Raw genomic sequence first — 21,908 nt, 5'->3', positions numbered from 1 at the left:
GATGAGCATCTTATCTCTCTGCTAGTCTTGTGGAATGCTGTGTAAAAAGTTGCATAAAAGTTAGTTTACCTCAGTTTCAATCTACTTCAAAAATTTCTTTATGCTGTTTCATTCCACTAGTAAGATATTTTTGTTGCTTTCCTAGCTGAGGTTCTGATTCTGATGTAACCCTTATCTTGTCAGGTTCTTGTCACAAGAAGCAGTCCAGACTTGGGAGATCCCCTTTTCATGTCAGATCTTTCTCTAATGCTTTATTCCTGTACGGAACACATCACTCAAATGTGGCTTCCTTCTGGAAATAGAGAATGGTCTGGTGTAGCTCTTATGTGCTGAGGCAGCAGGTAGATGGTTAAAGTAGTCCTGTGCTCTGTGAAGCCATTAGTGAATTATTACCCCTTATGAATTTTAATGGGGAACATCTAGAATCTTTTGCCTGCATTTGAACCATGTTTTGTCAGGCACTTGGTTCAGTCCCAATAGGACATACTGAATTTCCTGTTTTTCCCTCCATCTTCTTAAACACAATTGGGTTAAAAATAGCTCTCAGAAAAAGTTATTTTTACCCAGGTTTGTGATTAGCATTGTAGCAGGAATTAACAAACAGATCTATCGCTACAAGTGAAGGACAGCAAATGGCTCTGTGAGGATGCAAATGCATAAGTAAGGAGGGGTAAGCACAGGGGACTCTTTAAAACACATGAATTATAAAATTGACTTTCATAAGCTTATTTTATTTCATTTAAGTTTTCTATGCAAAATAATTCACGTACTTTTTTTTTTATTTTATTTCTTTTCAGGTCTGTAAACAGCCAGTACTGCAGAAAAGTTATAGGTGGGATGGTTTGGAACCCATCTATGAGACGATCTTTATCTGTTGAGCATCTAGAGACCAAAAGCCTTCCATCTCGATCACCTCCTGTTACCCCTAATTGGTAAATCCAGTTTCAGCCTTTCCCATACCTTCCAGCCTCCTACCTTTTCTAATTCTATGTACTCTAGCAGAATAATTATGTAGTGTGTACATATATATTTAAACATTGTTATTCTGAGAATATATATGATGACAGGGGAAGAGTGGGTGTCACTTACCTCAGCTTTAACAAGGCTTTGATACTGTCTGCCAAAATATTATATCCAAGCTAAGACATGTTCTGAAAGGGTGGACAACAAGAAAAAAAGATTTTAAAAAAAAAAAAAAAAAGTTGGATGACTGGACTCAGAGGGGAGTTGTTAACGGGTCGTACTCTACCTGGAGGCCAATAACAAGTGGAGTACTGCAGGGGTCTGTCTTGGGACCTGACCTGCTTAGCATCTTTATGACCTGGAGGAGGCAATGGAATGCTTGCTTATAAAGTTTGCAGACGACACCAAACTGGGGGGACGAGTCAATAAGCTTGGGGGCAGGGCTGCTATCCAAAGGGACCTTGATAGCCTGGAGAAATGAGCCAATAGGAACTGTGTGAAATTCAGCGAAGACAAATGGAAAGTCCTGGGAAGGAAGAACCCAGTGCAACAGTCTGCGATGTAACTCTCTGGAAAAGGACCTGGTAATCTTCATAGGCAGCAAGCTGTACATGAGCTGTCTGGTGTGCCCTGGCAGCAAAGAAGTCCAACAGCAACCTGGCGGTGTTAATAGAAGCATAGATGGTAGATCAAGGGAAGTGATTATCCCCCTTTTGCTCACCATTCATTAGACCTTATTAGAATGCTGCAGCCGCTTTTGTGTCCACTAATACAAGAAAGACACTGACAAACTGGAGCGAGCTCAGCAAAGGCCACCAGCCACCAAGGTAGTCAGGAGGCTGCAGCACTTACCCTATGAGGAGAGTCTGAGACAACTGTGCTTGTTCGGCCTGGAGAAGAAGGGGTTTCCCGGATGCCTAATAACAGCCTGGCAATAAATAGAAGGAGGCTAGCTAGAGGATGAGGCCGGGTTCTTCAGTGTTGCATGGTGGGAGGATGAGGCAACAGGTATATGTTAAAACAAGAGATGCTCTGTCTGGACATAATGAAAAACTGCTTCATCACAAGGACAGTTGAGCAATGGTTGCTTAGAAAAGCTGTATAGTCTCCATCCTTCAAGTTTTTTGAGATCTGACTAGATAAAGCCTTAAGCAGCCTGCTCTGACCTCAGTTGCGCTTGCTTTCAGCAGGAGGTTGGACTAGACAACCTTCATAGGTCCCTTCCAACCTGAATTATCCTATGATTAGAACTTTAACAATACAGGTAGCATTTTAAAGGGGGAAAAAAACCCAAATCAGTTCAGTGTACTGAACCTAGCAGTGTATGATTGCCTAGTATACCACACAAAATGTTTAAAAATTGATTATTTAAGGTGAGACCTATAGGCCTGTCATGAAGATTTCGGGACATAAATTGCAATAAGATAGAAATTTCACTTTGATAATGTTTTATGAATTATTCTGATCTTTCAACTTGTGTTTGTGTTCCTTATTTTTAAGGCGGAGTCCTAGACTACGTCATGAAATTCGTAAACCACGACACTCATCTGTAGATAACCTTACAAATGAGATTAGTTATATTACTGAAACGGAAGATGTTTTTTATACATATAAGGGCTCTCCAACATCAAAGGACAGTGATTCGGAGTTCTCTCAGAACCGTAGTCCACAGAGGAGGTAAGGACTTCTGCAAACAATTCATTGCCTGTTTTGATTTTTTAAAAAACACCAAACAAAATACCAAACAGCCTTAGTATAAAACAATCATCATCAGTTACAATATTAAAATGAGTTCAAACAATTTTATGTTTGCATAAGCTTTATTTTGACAAATTGCTAAACTGCAAATGCCATGATACAAAATGACAACTTAAAAACAAACTAGCCCTTCATCCCTGAACAATTCTCAGTAGTTGAGTTCTCAGTAAAATTAGAGAAGCTATTAAGGCATGCCTGTTCATATCTGTAATATCCTGTTTCCTAGTACCTTCTGCATCCCTTTCCTACCTTTTATGAATTCTTCCTTTTTTTGGGGGGGGGGGGGGGGGGGGGGGGGGGAGGAACACTTATTGAACTCTTAAAAGAGTTCACTTACGTCCCACATCATCAGCTCAGCATCGTCAGTTGAAAGAGTTACTGTATTTGAGTAAACACAAGAATGTAATAATGTTAGCGGTCATCCCTCTCTTTCTTCCTCAGAGGAATTGTAGATTGCTAGTCTAAAGGCAGTCTCTGCTTTTTGCCTTGAGGCATTTTTGCTGTATTCCTTGAGGACCAACTTTGTTCTCCCCTGCAGCGGTCTAACCACTGCTAGGTTTGCTTCCAGGGCTTGAAGCACCTATCTTTGTGGACTGATTATTTGTTTGTTCATATACTACATTTTATGTGTGGCTTCACTCTTACCTTACAGAGGCTTTTCTTAATGAGTAACTTCAGATTAACACAATATTAACTTCAGAAATAATTCATCAGTCTCAAAAAGAAAACAGAGCTACTTTAAAACTTTCAGCTGGGGAGAATACTGTGTATTAAAATGCAGGTTCCTTTGTAATGTTACAAAAGGAAAATGGGTTCTAGTGATCCCTAGTAACTTTAAGGCAAGATGTATTTTGAGAAGCAATGTATTAATGGAAGCTGATAGGACTCACCTACCTCTGTGATGGTGCACAGCTACTAACTGTAGTTTTAAACTCTGGATTTAATCTGGTTTTCTTCAAATTTTAATTTATTGTTTGTTAATATTATTTATGTATTGTTACTACATTACAGCAGAGAGGTTTCTGTGAAAGAAGGGAAAAATTAACATGTTTGTATGCATATTTGGAGTTTGTCACTGTGGTGTTTTAAATTGTTTTTCTATTTTTCTGACTGGAAGTCAGGTGAACCTTAGTATTAGTAGTGTCAGTGATAGCCATGATAATATATAAAAGTGATGCCTCTAGATGTTGTGAATAGTCATAGATAGAAAGCCATGTCTTTCCTGTGTTTTAACATTTACAGATTATACACTTTTAGAAGTATTTTCTGATTAAAAATAATGAGAGGCAAACCATAAGAGGAGATGATGAGGGTAGAAGATAAGTAGACAGAAAACTAAGTTACCATGCTGTGTTCTGTGACTGGCAGATTGTATCCTGCCAGTTAGTACATTGTTGGGTTTTTTTCTTTTCCTTTTTCTTTTCTACCCTTGTAGTTTTTTTCCTTTCCTTCGTGTTTCACCTTTCCTATGCCTACTGAGAATGGAGTGGGAAAGCCTGCTTTTATGCTGTTTCTCGGACAGTGAAAATAGGACGTTCTAAATTTGAAAATAGCACGTTCGTTTATTTTCTGAGCACTAAATGACTATGCTGTATCTGAGTAATATCACTCACTGTGGAGAAGATTACTGCTATTTCCTCATATAACCGAAATTTTCTATACGTCTTATCCCCAATGCAGTCTTGGTTTCTTGGGTATCTTTATAGTATTTGATACTCTGCAGTTATCTGAAAAAATGCTTGCATAAATCTGATTAATTTAAATTTGAAGTGTGTGTTTTGGAAGGAGAATGTAATGCATGGAATGAAAAGTCCTTTGCTGTATTGACTGTTACTTTCGTGAAGTAAAACAGTCATTAATACTTCCCTTTTTAACAATTGAGGTAAAATATACAGTAACCAAACAAATAAATGTTTCTTCTCTACACTGAAGTTTTCAACAGTTTTTTAGTCCAAATTCTGTTTTTCTTCTCTACACTGAAGTTTTCAACAGTTTGTTAGTCCACATTCTGTTTTTTCTTCTTTTATATTCTTACAGTAGTCATTACTTGCCTCACTCTCCTTGTTGAAAGATGTAAAGTTAAGTATATATGTGTAGTCAAATCTTTCTTTGCCTGAATGCTTTATTGAAAGAGGGAATCTTACCCTGTCAGCTAAATCTGTTTTATTAGGAAAAAAAAAGTTTAACTTGCATATCTTCAGTATTAAATATGGACAAACACTTGTCCTGGACTTTTGCCACACTTCAGGAATATTTAGATATTAACTATAAATCACCTTGTAGTGTACTGATAAAGCCAGCTTACCCATTTTTGCCATGCTGGTCTAGTAGATTTGAATTGACGTAACTGAAACATGTTATGGAAAAATACTGCAGTTGTAAATCTGGTTTTCTTTTTCCTTAGAGGAGAGCCAAGAGTAGCTTCTCATAGTCCTGCTAACATATGTTGTCTTTAGAGGGCTCTTTTTTTTACTGCCTAGCCTGCCATCTGAGACTATCAAAAAAGGTGTTAGTTAATGCTAATTATAACTAATGAATAGCTTTGATATGAAAAAAAAATCTGAAAATTTTTTGAGAGCTACTAGCAAACAACTGTAAGAAGCTGATTTTTAATCACTGAATTGTTATGTCTGGGACCTCAAATCTTAACTATAATCATGCAGCTGCTTGATTTTTGTAAGCTAAATATGTTTACATCAATACATCAATTGCATTTACTGTATCTGCAGCTCAAGACTGCGCAAGCTGCAGTTAGCACGGGATATGGCTCTTCTCTATTTTTCAGGCCGCCATCAGCATTTCAGGGGTGGGGGTATAGTTTTCACCTGTTTCACTTCAGCCCCTGGGTAACGTCTTAAGTCCTTTCTGTCAAAACGACAAGTGGTCCAGGATAGACCTACCTTCAAACTGATCTGTTGTGGTACAGTGTTTTTTGAGACAAATATAGGTAAAGTTTGTATAACAAGACTTACTGTGTACGTAATCCTACCAAGGCACGTTTGGAACCTTGGTGGGTATCAGAACTGTAGAAGCCACCACTGCTGACAGAGTACATACGCCTGCGCTTACTTCCCTATGTCGTGGCTTACCCCCAGCCGGCACCTGAGCACCACACAGCCGCTCGCTCGCTCCCCCCACCCCGGTAATAATAAATCTGAAACACAGCACTATACCAGCTACTAGGAAGAAAATTAACTCTATCCCAGCCGAAACCAGGACACCCTATATACCTTTTTTTTTACTTCCTGACAATACCAAGTATAATTATTTTCTTAATAATCAATTTTCTTCCTTGCTGTGTTTACCCACTTAAGGGAATCAATTAAGTTCTATTTTCATTCTAAAAACAGTACACAATTTAGAAAACAAATTATGTGGAACAGCTCTTAGTTTAGAGGGCATAAACACATCATCAGTTATTAACATTTCTTCTTCCATTTCTTTAAATATGTTGTGCTGTATCAACATGTCAGCACCTAGAACTATGTTTACTGTTAAATCCTTCTAAATAAGCATACTGGAAATGAGAGCCAAGAATATTTTGTCGTTTATTATATTGTTTCTCTGAAGAATACAGTGATTGTTTTAAAAATGTACTTTGTGTGAACGTTCTACCTTCTAACTTAAATTTGAGGTGTATCCAACAGGCTGTGACTGGAAAAAAGAAAATTAGAAAATAGAGCAAACCACGTGCATAGATGAACTACAGAAAATCAGGGCAAGCTTGTGAGTCTCGTTGGTGTAGCTAGACTGCTTCTGCTACCCAAATTATCTGAGGTACTTTCACATTCAAGTACAATTTGAGGCTCAGACGTAGTGAAAAGAAGCAATTTTTCTCTCTCAGATTAGTGTCTGCAGAAAAGATTGGAGCTGTCTATTACATATGTATTATAGACAAAAAATTGCTCTAATCCCAAATTAACATATATTAAATAGAGCTTTATTCACAGGGCATGAATAGGTTTGCCTATCTAAGCCAACCATCTCAAATCACAGCTGCATACAAAACCTGTCATCAAAGACAGTGCTGAAGAGGACTTCAAGAGGACTTTTGTTTAGCCTAGGGCTCCCCAGCCTTTGTGAAGAAAAGCTTCCCCTGTCGGTTCTTTCTCCTCTTTGTTGCCCGGCTGCTGTCCGACTCCTGTCCGACTCATCTGACTGCTACTGCCGCTGAAAAATTAACACTAACACAGACATGGAGCCCACACTGAGCCTTCCGAAGTCTCATAGGTTGCTTTCTGTGTTATACCACACTTTTTGTTACGGCTGTGCCTCACCAGTTCAGAACGGGTGATCTAGTCTATCTTCCGACTATATCTTGTACTCACTCTGTCGCTGTATTTATCCCATGTCTACATACATATGCACATGCTGCTACAATTATTTTGTTGTTAAAATGACTTCAAGAATAATATTGAGATAAAACTTACTAATCGGTAAGTGCACCAGTTTGATAACTGTTTTTCAGTTAAAATTGGCTTTCACTAGTCTTGACTTCAGCTTTCCTGAAGATGTTTTTCTTGAGATTTGCATTTTCTTCATTGAAGCACTGCTGCTAATGACTTACTACATTTCTTATTTTAAGTAAGGTAGAAAAACTCTCTGTTCTGTGAGGTTACATATCTTCAGTTGTCCTTAAACACTGAGGTATGCATTAGGGAGGAGTTATGAATACGAAGTCTTACGGCTTTTCTTTAAGACAGAAAATAAATTAAATTATATTATGAGGCTTTATTATTTCTAAAGTTCTCTCTGCTGAAAAGCTGCTTTAATTTGGGGTTTTTTCAAAGTTGTGTCATACTAACAGGCTACCTGGCATCAAGCCGTCCTGACCATCTGCTGTCCTGATAGGTAGCCTGGATAGAGGTCCTGGAAGAGCTTGCCTTTGAGAAAAATGTTTCCATTTCAGTGTAACAGTTTTAAACCACAGCTGGTTATTTTTAAAGGCAGGCTGATGGACTTGGGAATTATTTTTGATCACAATTTTCCCTTTTTTTAGCCTTGTATGGTACCTGAAGGTTACCACCGTTGCAGTTTTTCTTGAGAAAGGTACCACTAGAGTTTCCAAATGTGGAACGAGGAAAGCCTCACTGGGGTAGAGGAACAAATCATCGTTACTGATATGCCTTTCCGTGACATTAATGCGATCTGCATGCTACTGTGTCATTTGAGGGCAAAAGGCAACAGTAAAAATGAAGTAGTCATATTGAAGTATGTGACGCTGTTTCAGGACCAGGTTGGGAAGTTCCAAAATGTCTTCAATATAAGCAGTAACCTTCAAATCTAATTTGGCTTTAACTGGGGCAAGAGGCTGATTATATTTTGGAATTGTGTACACTGACATGCTTGATCTTGTATCCGATGGCAGTTTTTGTCTTGAAAGACTGCACTGTCCATCCCCAGTGCAAGTTCTGGTTCTCAATATTGAATTTTTTTTTTGTTAATAAATTTAAAATGTAGCTAATGTATAGGGAATGTAACTTAATGCTTACGACACCCAGTAGTTCATGTGTAGGATCCTTCACTGATGAGCTGTTACAAGAACAGAAAAAAAATGAAAGAAACTAGCTTACCCTTTACCTTCAAGTAAATAAGTGAAAATTGAAATGACTAAAATGAGTTTGCTTGTTTCCTCGTGTTCAAGTATTTGTTGTAAAATAAAATCTGTAGATTCAAATGTTTCAATAATGCGCATTTTAAGCACTTGGTGAACTTAAAATACCAAGGTCCAAGGTTTGCCATGAAAACATAGACATGTAACCGAGTAGTATTTAAGGAGCTTTGAACTTTAATTTTCCCTGTATGTTCCTTTCCTTTTTCTCAAGCATCTTCTGGTGCCTGAGGTGTGATACAGATGTTCACACTTCACAGTGAAATGAGGAATGAAAGTGAATGAATGAATGTCAAGAAACGAAAACTGTGTTGTTTAATGCTCTTAACCTCCGGGAAACCAACTGCGGGAAGTGGCATGGTTTTCAGCCAGTCCCTATGAAAAGGGTGGAGTATCCTCTGCTCTTTCCCTGTTCGTGGATTTAAGGTTTTAATCTGGCTTTGTGGGAAGACCATGTGTTGTTACCAACACCTACACTTGCCTCTTAATTGAATGTTGCTCATTAAAGCTGGTGTTTCTTTCAGACAAGAAGGTGTTAGAAGCAAAGGGTTACTGAAACAAAGGTTTCTTTGTGGTTCAGGATAATCTTATTCATGTTACCTATGCAGGACCAATTTCTCCTTTATGTGAGGAGCAGAGCTTATTTTTGACCTTGTAAATTCAGGTTTAATGGCTTGTGCTTTTTTAAAATGTTTTTATACTATAGGTGGAATAGCTTGGAGTGTTAATATAACTGTTGCTCGCCCTCTTAATGCCCTTTTTCATGTTTTTGAACACACTTTTCTGAGTGGGAAGGGTACATGTTAGTAAGAATATATAAAGTTAACTATGTATATAAGGTGCTAGTTTAAGGGAAAAAATAACTGGACTATTGGCTTGGAAAAGTAACCTGATAAAGCTGTGTGTGGAGGGTCTTGCTACTTAAACTGTATTCAGTTTCTCTTGTTCACTCTGTAATTAAATAAAACAAAGATGTCTGGTTGGTTTAGAACAGCAGACTGCGTAGGAACAAGTGTTTTGGTAGTTTTTTAGAGTAGACTCAGTGGCCTAACAGAAAAGATGAGCTGTGAAATTTTCTGTTTAACCTGTATTAACCTGTATTTTCTTTAACCTGAAAGAAGAGTACTGCAAAACTCATTTCTAAGTGATAAGGTATAGTATCAGTCAGTAAGAAAACTTACTGACAGATGAGGCATTATGGATCTTGAAGTCATACATTGATTGGTGAGATAAATCTGGGTAGTCATTCATAGATGTGAGTGTATGATGTATGAGGAGAACCAGAAGGCCAGGGGGGTTGAGGAGGGGTCAGTCGCATTGTTGCCTTCCTCTGCCAAAAGAGGGTTATCAAGAATATGGAGCTAATTTTTCTTGGAGGTGCACAGCAAAAAAAGTGAGGCAATGGACACAAGCAAGGGAAATGCTCAAAAGATGGGGGGGGGAATCACACTGAGATTAGTTAAGCCCTCGTATGCATTTACAGAAAGATGGAGGTGTTTCCATCCTTGGAGAACCTCAAAGCGCAACATGACAAGGACCTGAACATCCTCATCTAACTTTGATGTTGGCTCTTCTTTGAACAAGAGTTCAGGTGATCTCTCAAGATCCCTTCCAACCTAAATTACTTTGAGTCCAGAATTCTACTTGTTATAAATGCAATATATTCCTGCATAAGCTTTTCTCTTAAACATGCTTGCAAAGCTATAAACCTCTTTATTCTAAAGCTATCTTTTGCTGGTGATATAGATGGCATAATGTGTACGGTGCCAGAGTTGGAGGGGAAGGAAATGAAATGATGAACCAGTATACAAAAAGGAAATTCACTTGCACTGTGCTATGAATTTCTGGAAGTGCATATATGCTCCTGGTGTAAGTGTGATGCATCATCTGGTGAAGGTATTGCACTGAAAATAGATTTCCTGAACGTATGCTCTATTTGTTCAATTCTTTCAGCTTACCATTTTGATAGACAATGAACTGTAGCTGCATAGTGAGATTTGGTGAATGTACTATGGGAACACATCGTTATTTTAATTAAAATATAATTCCTTTTGTGAACAAATTTTTTTAAAGCACTACAGTTGATGAAAGTATTCTTCAGATGTATTCAGCCAAGTCCTAGTAACGACTTTCTTGGTAGAAAATTGCAAATAATTAAAAAAAAATTAAACTAAGTTATTTTCCTTAATTTTTAATTATATACAGACGTGTTCAATTCCTTGTTCTTACAAAATCTGCTGCATTTCACAACAGTCCGTTGTCCTTGTTCACGTACTTCAGTCTTTCTCAAGGAAGATGTCCTTCTAATACTAGGCAATGGCTCTCAGAACATTTCAATTAGTTTCAAATTAGGGTTTTAGGACTCCTACTAATAGACTTTTGAGTTTTACTGTGCTCTTCCACTCAAGTATACATGAAACTAGTACTTGTATATATTTTGCTTATTTGTAAACCTTTCTTTTTAAATATATATCCTTATTAAAATGTACTACACTTTCCTTGCCAGTTCAAAAAACAATCATTTCGCATCCAAAAAGAAAGTCTTAAAGTTGAATTGCAAATCTGTGATAAGACAAAGTTTGCAGCAAGCCAAGCAGTTGCAGAGTATCAGAATACATGAAACTTTTATGGAAAATGGGTAAACTGGAATATGGTCCATAGAGGCAATGCAGAGTAACTGAAAGTATCCTTTTATGGGTGATGGCAACAGCTTACAAATGTGGATGTTTGGAATTTATAGAAAATCACTGAAAAACTTGTCTATACCATGAAGTCCGCAAGTTTTTTCTGTAATGATACTCTTAAGTATGCAGTACAAAGAATGTACGTGGCCTTCTTACACGGTCATTTTGTTCGTAAAAATGCTGAACATTAACTGTGCAAGTCATTCTGTATATAAATTTCTCTAAAAGGCAGCAAAAAACTGTTGCTGTAAATATCTTCTACTTATTTGGTTTATGAATAATAATCCCAGTTTTAATGGTGAGCTCTCAGAAAAGAGGTGATAATGGAAGTGCTGGCACACTTAGTCTCCCCAGCCCTGCAGGTGTTACAATAAAAGAAGCTTTAAGAACTTCAAGAACACCACAAGGGCATAAACCTACAGATGTTTCCTTCAGTTGTTTGTAAAGGGGGAGTTTTGATACAGTTCTATTGTTTCAGTTGTCCCTTTTCTCTCGGGGTTTTACTCTGCTGTAGTTTATCATCCTCAGTTCTCAGAATAGCAGAATTCCCTGCTAGGGCACACCAAAATGGGGAGGAGGGGTCTTTTCTTAAGACCTTTCCTTTCTGTCCTCCTGACAGAAAAGGAGAGTTAGATTTTTTTTTTTTCAGGGCAAAGAGTTCTATTATAAAGATTATCACTGACAGAGCAATCCACAGTGAGTGAAAGACTGAAATGGCATCATTTTAGACATATTGTAGAGTAAAGAAGAGAAATTACCTGCAGTTTTACAGTGTTTGCTTGTTAGCTGCACCAATGGAAAGCTTAATCTCCTTGCAAGGAAGGGCGCTCTTTCTTGATGAAAAAGTTGAATGGCTGGTCTGGTGAGTGTTCTCTTTTACTGACTTAAAATATGGTCCTTGTCCTATGTTGTGAAATGAGGAAGATACCTTAGTAAAATGTGGAATACTGTATAGCCAGAAAAGATCATCTAGTTATTCATGTTAACATATCAGTGAATAATCAAATGTTAGAAATACTATTTAAGTTGTGGAGATCAATATTCTGCAGCTATAGCATGCTGAGCTACTAAGGACTTTAGGAAAGCTGCATTGTCCCTGATGAGTTCTTTTAAGCATTGAATTTGGTTGCCTTCGAGGTCAAATTTTTGCTTACCTTTTTCCACTTTAAAAGGTTACAGCATGATTCAGTAACTCTTTCAGAGCTGATACGTTTGAATTAAAGTGCAATAATTCAACAGATAAACGTTCAGCAAATATTACTAAGAATTTATATCCCACATCTAAGTCTCCAAATGTATTGGTGAGATGATGAAAAATTTGCTGTATGTTTATACTCATTATATGACTGGAAGCCCAAGTTGTTGTTTTGTGTCTCAAATGACCTCACTCTATTGGGGGGAGAAAGAGGGGAGATATATTAAAATAGGGGCATTGTGTCTGTTTGCATTACAGTTTTACGGGGTGTAAATTTTTGGTGAAGGCTTTTGAAAGGGGTTAACTTATGGCAATGTGAATTCCACATAGAATTTGGTAATAGAGCTGTAGCTCTACTGTGGCAAAATGTAGAAAAGATGTACAGTTTCATTGTTCTTTGCCTCACAAGGAAATCAATTAGCTTAAATGAAAATAAATTCAATGTTTCTTTATTTTTAGCATGACTTCCTAAGGAAATAAGGCTTATGTCATTGCACTGCCTGTCTGCCTCTGTTCCCACTTTAGAACGTCTGGACGATTGCAGTCAAATCTAATGTAGGAGTTCAGTTTTCCGAGATGCAAAGTTTTCTACGAGATTAGTGAAAGTCAGTGACTAGGCAGAAGAAAAACCCTTAAACTGAGCGATTACAGTACAGGTTCAATGGTTGTCTGTTCCGTTTAGATGTGGGCTGATCAGGCAGCAAGTGAGTGCATGTTCCCAAAGGGTCTGCTCTGCACTGCTGGCACTTAGGGAGTAAAAATACTATGGGGATTGCAAACAAGGAGAACCAGAGGTATTTGTGGGAGCGTGGGGGTGGATGTCGGTGGAATCAGAAGGGAAGGCATGACTGCAGTAAAAAAGGAAGAAGTTTAGTGCCTTTAAAAAAAATTAAAAGTACACATAACCCGAACCTCCACAAATTCTTAGGGGAATCAAGCTTCACCATCTCTGCTTCTCAAGGAAGAATTTCTTCATATTGTAGAATACATATAAGGAAACTATAGACTAGACTGATACTGATGCTATTTTTACTGTAGTTTTGATGAAACATAGTACGTAATTCTTAGTACTGAGGTTGTTTTAGAGAACAATAATTGAAAATTTAACTGTATAATGTGAATTCCCTCCTATAACTTGACAATTCAACAACTCTGCATTCAAACCAAACTACTTCATGTTTGTATTTTTCCAGCATGAACTTGTATCACTCCAGGTTTTTTGGTCACTACTTAATTAAATTTGTAAAGCTATCCCATCTGCTTTAAACTTACTTTGCTTTGCAAGGACCTTTTTGGTAACTTTTACTTTCAAATTTATCTTAGTATCACAGCTGTTGTTTTAACTGATGTAAAATAGTTTAGCTCACTGTTTCAGGTGATTCCTGATGAAGCTAATTGCCTTGGAAAATGCTATGTACTGCAAATTTTGATTTCTTTTCCGTGCTAGATTGTCCTCATCTGTGTAACCACTTCTGCTTTAGTTATGATTTATCTTAAAGTTCTCTGTCAACATCTGTTCTGCTCTTGCATTATGAGAATGTGTAAGAAAATTCATGCTTCTGAAGCAGCCTATGCTCATTTCTTGTTACCTATACATAAAGATTTTGCCACATTTGACTTTTTACAAAATACAGTCAGTGACATCTGTAGTCATTGTGATCCACATCTAAAACTTTCTTAAGTGATGTAGCGTGTCTTGCTAAATAATTGCCCCTATAAACTCCTACATAGTTTAAGTTGCCGTAGCAGATGTGTGTTGTCTGTAGTTGTGCTTGTGCCAAAAGTGGAAGTGTGTGGTTAGAGCTGCCCTGGGATTATTGTTGAGTGTTTCATAAATTCCATAATTGTCTGATTCAGACTTTCAGCATAGGATTAAGTATTCTTTAATTTACTGTTAGAACACTTTTTGGCTTTTATGCAGGCATATTTTTTTTTATTAGAGTTTAGTTCTTGTTTTCCTGAAGAAAAAATGTTCATTTACTTTTTCTTTTTAAAACAGGTCATCTGAACAAGAATCACCAAAGTGAGTTTTTTTTTAACTTTCTACTATAGAATCTCTAGCTTAAAGATCTATCATAAAATACATAACTTGAACTGATTTTTCAAAGTACTGGTCTTGTATGGTTAGGAGACACAAATAATTGTATAAACCAATGAAGATTGTAAAGATTTGTGGGAAAAAAAATAAGTTTTTGGATCAGGATGTGGAAAGTCTTAAGTCCTAATACACACCTAATCGCTATTAACAAAAAAGTTGGTTAAAAACCGTTGTAAAAGTTTAATGATGCAAAAATCCACTGGTAATTTAATCTGGTAACACTTTATGTGGTGCCAGAAGGCATTAACTGAAATAATTTGTCATATTTTTCTGGTATTGTTAATTTTTTTTTTTCTACACTGAAAAATCATTATGATCTGTAATATCAACTTGTAAGTGAAATGTTTTGGGGTTTGTTTGTTTTTTTTTTTTTTTTTTTTTTTTTAAGTTACTATGTTCTGAAAAACTTATTGGGATGTATTTACATATACAATGTTCCTACTTGCTTACCATTGACCTCACAGGAATCGTGAAGAGTCCTGGAAGCTATCAGATAAAAACAAGATTTTTGACAGTATAATTCCTTTAAGTGTCATTATAGTTCACTACTTCAAAGTGTTTTCAAATTACTGAGAGCGCCAAGTGAATAAAATCTCCCGAACACTGAAAAGAATCTTTCCTGTAATAACTGAAAATTCTGCAAATGTTGCACAAAACACTTCGTTCCCATTGCCAAGTACACATAATATAATTGAACATCAGCAATATTATGGCAAGAACAAGTTTGCTTGATGGCACCTTTCAGAATGTTTACGTTTGTTGCAGTCAGATTTCCACAAGCTGAGAAATAAGTGTTCACATTATTAAATTTTGCTGCAGTGCGAGTCCTGTATGTTAAAAGCCTAGGCTACATTTGTCTGTAGCGTAGTATTACTTCTTCATTGACAGCTAGCAGTGGCTGCTGGAAATGGTTCAGAAAAGCTCACATATGTAGTTAGACTAGTACCAGAGCAGAGATGAATGTTTGAATTTACAGATTTCAGTGCCAGGGTTTACTTGCATATACTTCTGCTACTTTAACCCTGTGAGAATTTGATGTTGCTTTTTAGGGATAAACTGCAATTAACAACTAACAGCCCGTGTACTTCCAAGGAACAAATATGCTTCATTGCAGTGCTGGGTTGTCAGTAGCAGTGCAGAGTATTCCTGCAGGTTGTACTGCCACTGAGCGTGATGACCTGTCCTGTAAGTGAAAGGTCTGTCTGCAGTGGGGTAATACAAGTAGCTAGGACTCAGTTTTTGCCATACGCAGCGCTGTGTGATAGTGATGTGAAACAGTGTCTGAGCTATTCCCGAGCTTTTCCCAGGACAGAAGTTTATGTCCCCCAGACAGTACATAGACAAAGTACTATGTAGTATTTATAAAGCCAGAGCAGTTCGTAGGTATGGTATCTGTGAGTTTGATCCAATTAAAGAAGGGGTTTAGTTGTATTAGACAGAGGTCTGCATTTCCATGTCCTCTTCAGAAGAGGGCATGTAGCTGAATTAATGTTTGAATGGTCCTAGAGCATGACCAGGCAATTTGGCCAATTCTAAGATTTGAGGTGTTCATTTACTTACCCGTTTTTGTTATCCTTGAATTTTAAGGGTCTTGACTCACTAGGCCAGGTCTGCACCCCCATTTAATTCTGGATCTTCTTCATGGTTATAGCTACCTCAACGACAGAATATATTAACTGCCATTAAACCTTTCATTGTCACTTCATTTCCTGTTTCTCTGACAATTTACCATGGCTTGTCTGCAAAGCACCTTCTCCCAGAGGGATAAGGTTGAGATGGCACTCATAAGAGGGAGGAATGAAAAACAAGTGCTTTGCAAGAATGAGAATGGAATCACGGCAAAAGGTTTTCATGGGTAGGACTGGCAACTGAAGTGCCTTTTCCCTGGGGTTCAGCTCTCTTCGTGTTACTGTGATTTCCTGTACCACTGCAACAGTGCCTTTCAGTGCTGACATCCAAATATTTTGCTAAAAATGTTTTTGCTAGTCTAGTTTTGTTTTGTCCGTTCTTCTGGATGTCCACTGGTCAAATGATAGGCGTAGATCATACTCCAATCCTGTTACCCTGCACCTCAAGAAGTGGTGTTAAATCTAAAGTACAAAGTTGGCTTGCTCTTTTAACTGGGCAGTGCCTTTGTATGTTTTACTATTTAATTTAAAAATCTGGATAACGATACCTTTGTAATATTTATTTATCCTTTTTTAATAAAGGAATGTATTGGGAAACAGTCCAACGCGGAGTTCTCTGACCCGTACCTCACCTAAAGCCTTGGCTCAGTCTCCAAATGGAGTTGGTAACATTTCTGGCTCTTACCCATTGGAAGGGGTCGATAAACAGTTCTTAGAAACGTATGACAATGTTACAAAAAGTAGCTCTACAGAAGATTCCAGTCAGTACTACTGCGACAAGGTATGCTCAATTGCCTTCTTTTAAAGTCAAAACTAGTACTAAATGTAGCTTTGAAGTGTAGATTAAGAACCCACAAAAAGCATGGTTATATTCCAGGATGAGCACATTTTATGCAGTAATAAGAATAAATCTTGCCTCTACTACTCAAATTTATCCAGGATTGTGTACACAGTATGATAGGCAAGCCTGCCAACTACACTGATTTCCATAGTGTCCAGGTTTCCAGAAGCATCTCCAGGGGAGGGTTCCTAGTGGAATGGGAATACTTACGTGATTAAATCTTATTCCTCTAAGGAAAGATGAGATAACTCAAGCTGCTGTATGTCTTGATAGCAGACACAACTCTGCTTTATCCCAGGCATCTCCTCTTTAGGATGGCTAAACATCATCCTTTGAATTCTGCGCTGGCTAGAGAGCAGCTGCTCCCTGCTAGCGTTACGGTAATGGATCATTCCTCCCGTTTCTCCAGCCTTTTCCAGAGTGGTGCTGGACAGCTTCCTAGCCTGCCTGTCCAGTAGCTGCTTGCCAACTTTTAATCCTTCTGGCTTGTGGATCACTTGCAGAAGAGACCAGTGCACCCATTTACAGGAAAAAAATTGGGAAAAAAGTAGTCACTTCATAGTCCTCAGAGCAGAATTGATTCAAATGTGTTGCACCTAACTTTTTTTTTCCTCTTAAATCACCTTCAGTAAAGACAACACATTGAAAATTTTAATAGGAGCTATCAATCGAGAAAGCTGAGATGAGAGTAACAGTGTTAGGACAGAGCAAGCAGAGAACTTGCTGCTATGTATGTTGCTATTTTTACAATTTAAATTGTTACAATCATGAGTGTATTCTGTAACAGCTTCTTCCTATTTTAAACGTGGATTTACGTAGAGTATACTTGTTCAGCACATCTAAATTTGGATGCACTATTTTCTAATTTCCTGGTATTTTCTTTTAAAAATCAGAAAAGTTTTGGTTTGTTTTTTCTATGTATTGCAGAATGATCTAATTGAGGGAGATTTACTTTTGGTGCGTATCATACCAGATGAAGACGGGAAGTTTGGATTTAATCTAAAGGTAAAACAGCAATCTTTTAGTTATTTTTAAATGCTTTATAGAGATACTATGCTTTGCCTTTATGATTATTTTTCATTTTTAATGCAGTGCTTTTGAAAAAGCAGTATATTCTACAGGAATTTCTTACGGACCGAGAGATTTTAGAAGTGGCAGCCTAATCCTTAAATGCTAAAGCAACATTTACAGAAATAAGCCTCTAATAGTTCTGTGGTTTTTAGTTGCATATATTATGGGCATGGCATGCTTCCAAAGCAGATTGCCTATTTGGCTGCTTAAATATTAACTTGGAAGCCTAATTTTAGGCATCAACTCCTGGAAAATTGGACCTCTGTATTATAAAACAAGTTAAATAGTTTGTGCTATCCAATTGAATATATCCATTAAAAATCATATTGGAAAGGTGAAAATTAATTTATGAAGAAAATGGCAATTGATAATTGACTATTGTAAATTTTTGACATTCCCTCACTGAAATTCCATTTAAGCAGATAGTGTAAAGGAGCCATATTATCAAAATCGGGGCAGAGTTTGATCTTTTCACCTTGGGCATTTATTGGTAGGGCAGTGATAGAACGTCATGTAAAAAGAATAAGGGAGTACAGGTGTCCAGAACTTTGATCCTACCTGGTCCCTTGCAGGTTCCTCACAACATCTAAGAACACTGTCCACCTTGCAAGTTCAAGTGTTGAATTAGACTTGCTTGAAAGGGTAGGGTTAGAATAAATGCTGCATTTGATCTGTTTATTGCCTATTAAAATATATGGCCAAGCAAAGACACTGGGTCTCGTTTACTGGAAATTGGTAGATTTAAAGACACCGCACCCTCCCCCCCCATTTACTGATGAAAATTCAGTCTTACTAACCCTGCCTATAATGACAGAGCATAAAGCTTATATAAAAACAAAAATAAGTGATTACTTGTTTTAAATGCTGCTTATGCTTATTATAATGATATATTTATGGTTGTTGTTTACTTGACATTCCTCTAGGGTGGTGTAGATCAAAAAATGCCATTAGTGGTATCAAGAATAACTCCAGGATCACCTGTAAGTAAATTCTTCAGACTTTTAATCTCTCCCTTTCTTAGTCCCTCCACCACTCTCAGGTCCGTACACGTAGGAATTTGGAAACCCATAACCAGTATGAGATGGCAGCTGAGCTGTTCTCTTTAGAAATTGATTTGACCAGTGGTTTCTTAAACCACAGATGAAAAGATCTGGAAGCGTTAGCCAAACAAGACACCAGTAGAAAGCATGTTTGTTTCCCCCGTCATCTCAAAAAGTGCATCTTGAACTGGAAAATGCTTGATGAGGGGCGAGAGCAATGACTGAAGATACGGAACAGTGTTCATTAAAGAAGTGAGTAGTCTGGCCCCCTGCAGAAAAAAGAACTAGTTTAAGGGAGATGTAGTAGAGATATGCAAGATTAGTAGCACTGTGAGCAGGAGATTCCAGTAGAACAACTACGGGCTACCAAATTAAGTTAGTGAAAGTCAGGTTCTTCATGCTTAGTGAAGTAGTTCTTCATGCATGAGATAGTAGACCTGTGAAACTCCTTGTCAGAGGCTGCTGTGGTTAAAATAATTTTGTGGGTGGTCAGGAGAGGACAAATAGTTGGGAGAAAAACCTGCTAGCAGTTACTGAATAGACAAACCACAATAGGCTGAGGAAATCCTTAGGGCTAAAAATATTTATAGGATAGGAGAGTCCTTGGCAGGGGAGAGGGGGTGCAGAATATGTTTGCTCTGTTCTTATTTTGCCATGGGTTTTTGCTTTTGGAAATATTTATGGACTAGTTGGAACACTCAATAGAATCAGTACAGACATTAAATTCTTCTGTTGAATTGTCAAATAATAATAGTAATATAACATCTTGGTAATTTTTTTCTAAATAATTAGTACATAAATTTGAGAGGACGTATGCTATCTTATCTCAAAATTTTTTCATTCACCTTCTTCCAAAGTGTATTTTCCATTTCATAAAATAATTTTAGTGCAAACTCGATAGGAAATATTGCTGGCTTAATCCTAAAAATCCTATGTACTCTGTATCTTGTAGACTTCTGAAGTTTGATAATCAGTCACAGGACTGATATCTACATGTCATGATGTAAATCAAGCTAAAACAGATTGTTTGAGAAGTTTTTTGTCACATTTATGATTTGTGGCTTGACTTATGCAGTGCATAGCACTCTTTTATGAACTACAAGAATCGTCTGAATAAGAGTAGTACGAAATTATCATTATAACTTAAATCCACGAAGCGAAAATAAAACAGTCCTTAAAATGATTCACAGTAAACCTAGCAAGCTTTTTAAGGGTGGTTTGAGATACTGAAGTTAACGTAGGGCAGACTCATTCCACAATCGGAGAATGAAAGATACTTCTCCAGAGGCAGCGATTTCCTTTGGCAGATTCAGATTGTCTTCTGGGAGTATTGATCTGTCTTTTTCTCTTGGATTGGAAAAGGACTGGACTTCTAACTTACAGACTTCATTTTAGTGTCTCCAGTGAGTGGCATAGACATAGACGCAAGTTCCCAATTAGCTCTCCAGCCTAGTAAGCCACCAAGCAAGCAAGTTATCAAGGGTCAGGGAATAAATTGGAAACAGTCATCCAATACAATATACTCAACAGTAGTGTTATAGAAATCACACCATGTTACAGCAAGAGGAAAAAATTATACTTATTTTTAGAGCACAGCAGTATTAAAACATATTGTTTTCCATAAACTAAATTTCACCTGTTCCTGACTGTTTAATGAAATGTAGCTGGTATTTGAAAGTTCAAGTTAAAGCAGTCTGTGGAATGCATTTTTACGTTATTTTAGCTCAATGATGCCTTTCCTTCATTGTATTTGCTATTTTAACTTGCTCTCGATTCACTCATTACCCTGTAAAGTGTCCTCAGGGATGCTGTTTGGTAATATTATTTGCTAAGATTGTTTCTGAATTTTGTAGGTCACTTTTTCCCACTTTGCTACAAAAAGATCTGTATTATTTGTGGAGGAGAGGAAGCAAATCTACTCAACAAAATACGGCACTATTTTCCCTTTCATGTCCTAAAGTTCTTTTAAAAATCCCCCTCTAATATACCAGCAATCTAGTATGCTGGGAGGATTGTGGAATAGAGTAGCCAAAATTGTTGTGGGAGAGCATGAAATCTAACCATTTATTGAATCTGGACAACCATTTATTGAATCTGGTACTTTTTTTTAACTAAAGTCCTATACTGATTTTTTTTTTTTCCCCACAAACAGTATTAATGTCCTAAGGTGCTGAAGAAGTCATTATGGTTTTATTTAATAGAGCTTCTAATTGAAAAATAGTATGCATGCTTCTTGGAGCAATAACAAGGTGATTAGCATAAAATGAAACATTGGGTGTGTCAATAGGACAGGAAGCCTTTGACATAATTAATTGTCTGGAAAAGCTCAGTATCTGAAAAAATCTACAAATTATGCTTACATGGAAGGAATTAATTCTCATTCAAGATACATTTTATATAGTCAGATGATTCAAGTAAGAGAGCTGAGGCATTAACATGTCACATGATTAACAAAGTTTATTTGAGCAAAGATATTAATCTCCATCTGTAATAAAGAGTAATAGCCAGCAACCAGCCAAGAAATCTAAATTATAGGCAAATACAGGAGATCTGAAACCATTCAGTCCATGTTCTTGTTGACTTCTTAACTCTCCTAGACTGACCTGATATGGTCTTTGTATCACTAGAGACTAATTTATATCTCAAACAATAATATTTCAGAGTGATTAAATCAATCGATCATTCATAGTTGCATTCTTCAGTCTTGCTTTTGTAAATTGTGCAAAATATGGCAAGGGAGCTTTTGGGGAGCTGTGATGTTGTGGTTTAACCTCAGTCAGCAACTGAGCACCACCCAGCCGCTCGCTCACTCCCTCCCACCCCCGTGGGATGGGGGAGAGAATTGCAAGAGTAGAAGTGAGAAAAACTCGTGGGTTGAGATAAAAACAGTTTAATAATTGAAATAAAAAATAATAACAATAATAAAAATAATGTAGTAGTAATAATAATAATACACAAAGCAAGTGATGCAGAGTGCAGTTGCTCACCACCCGCCGACCGATGCCCAGCCAGTCCCCGA

At 37.3% G+C, this 21,908-nt stretch overlaps 1 protein-coding gene across 1 annotated transcript in view; it reads left to right on the top strand.

Moving 5' to 3' along the window:
• The window catches only part of PTPN3 (protein tyrosine phosphatase, non-receptor type 3), a 102,482-nt gene that overhangs the window by 53,872 nt on the left and 26,702 nt on the right, over positions 1-21,908 (top strand). Inside the window, exons 12-17 of the mRNA XM_009280196.2 lie at positions 798-932; positions 2,464-2,640; positions 14,211-14,234; positions 16,520-16,718; positions 17,706-17,783; positions 18,773-18,829. Coding sequence (XP_009278471.1) covers positions 798-932; positions 2,464-2,640; positions 14,211-14,234; positions 16,520-16,718; positions 17,706-17,783; positions 18,773-18,829 — 670 coding nt within the window. The remainder of the gene's footprint in view (positions 1-797; positions 933-2,463; positions 2,641-14,210; positions 14,235-16,519; positions 16,719-17,705; positions 17,784-18,772; positions 18,830-21,908) is intronic.

This window comes from Aptenodytes forsteri, unplaced genomic scaffold, assembly GCF_000699145.1.
Source record: "Aptenodytes forsteri isolate BGI_AS27 unplaced genomic scaffold, ASM69914v1 Scaffold114, whole genome shotgun sequence".
NCBI lineage: Eukaryota > Metazoa > Chordata > Aves > Sphenisciformes > Spheniscidae > Aptenodytes > Aptenodytes forsteri.
The sequence above is the reverse complement of the archived record's forward strand: the minus strand, read 5'-3'. Positions and strand labels throughout refer to the sequence as shown.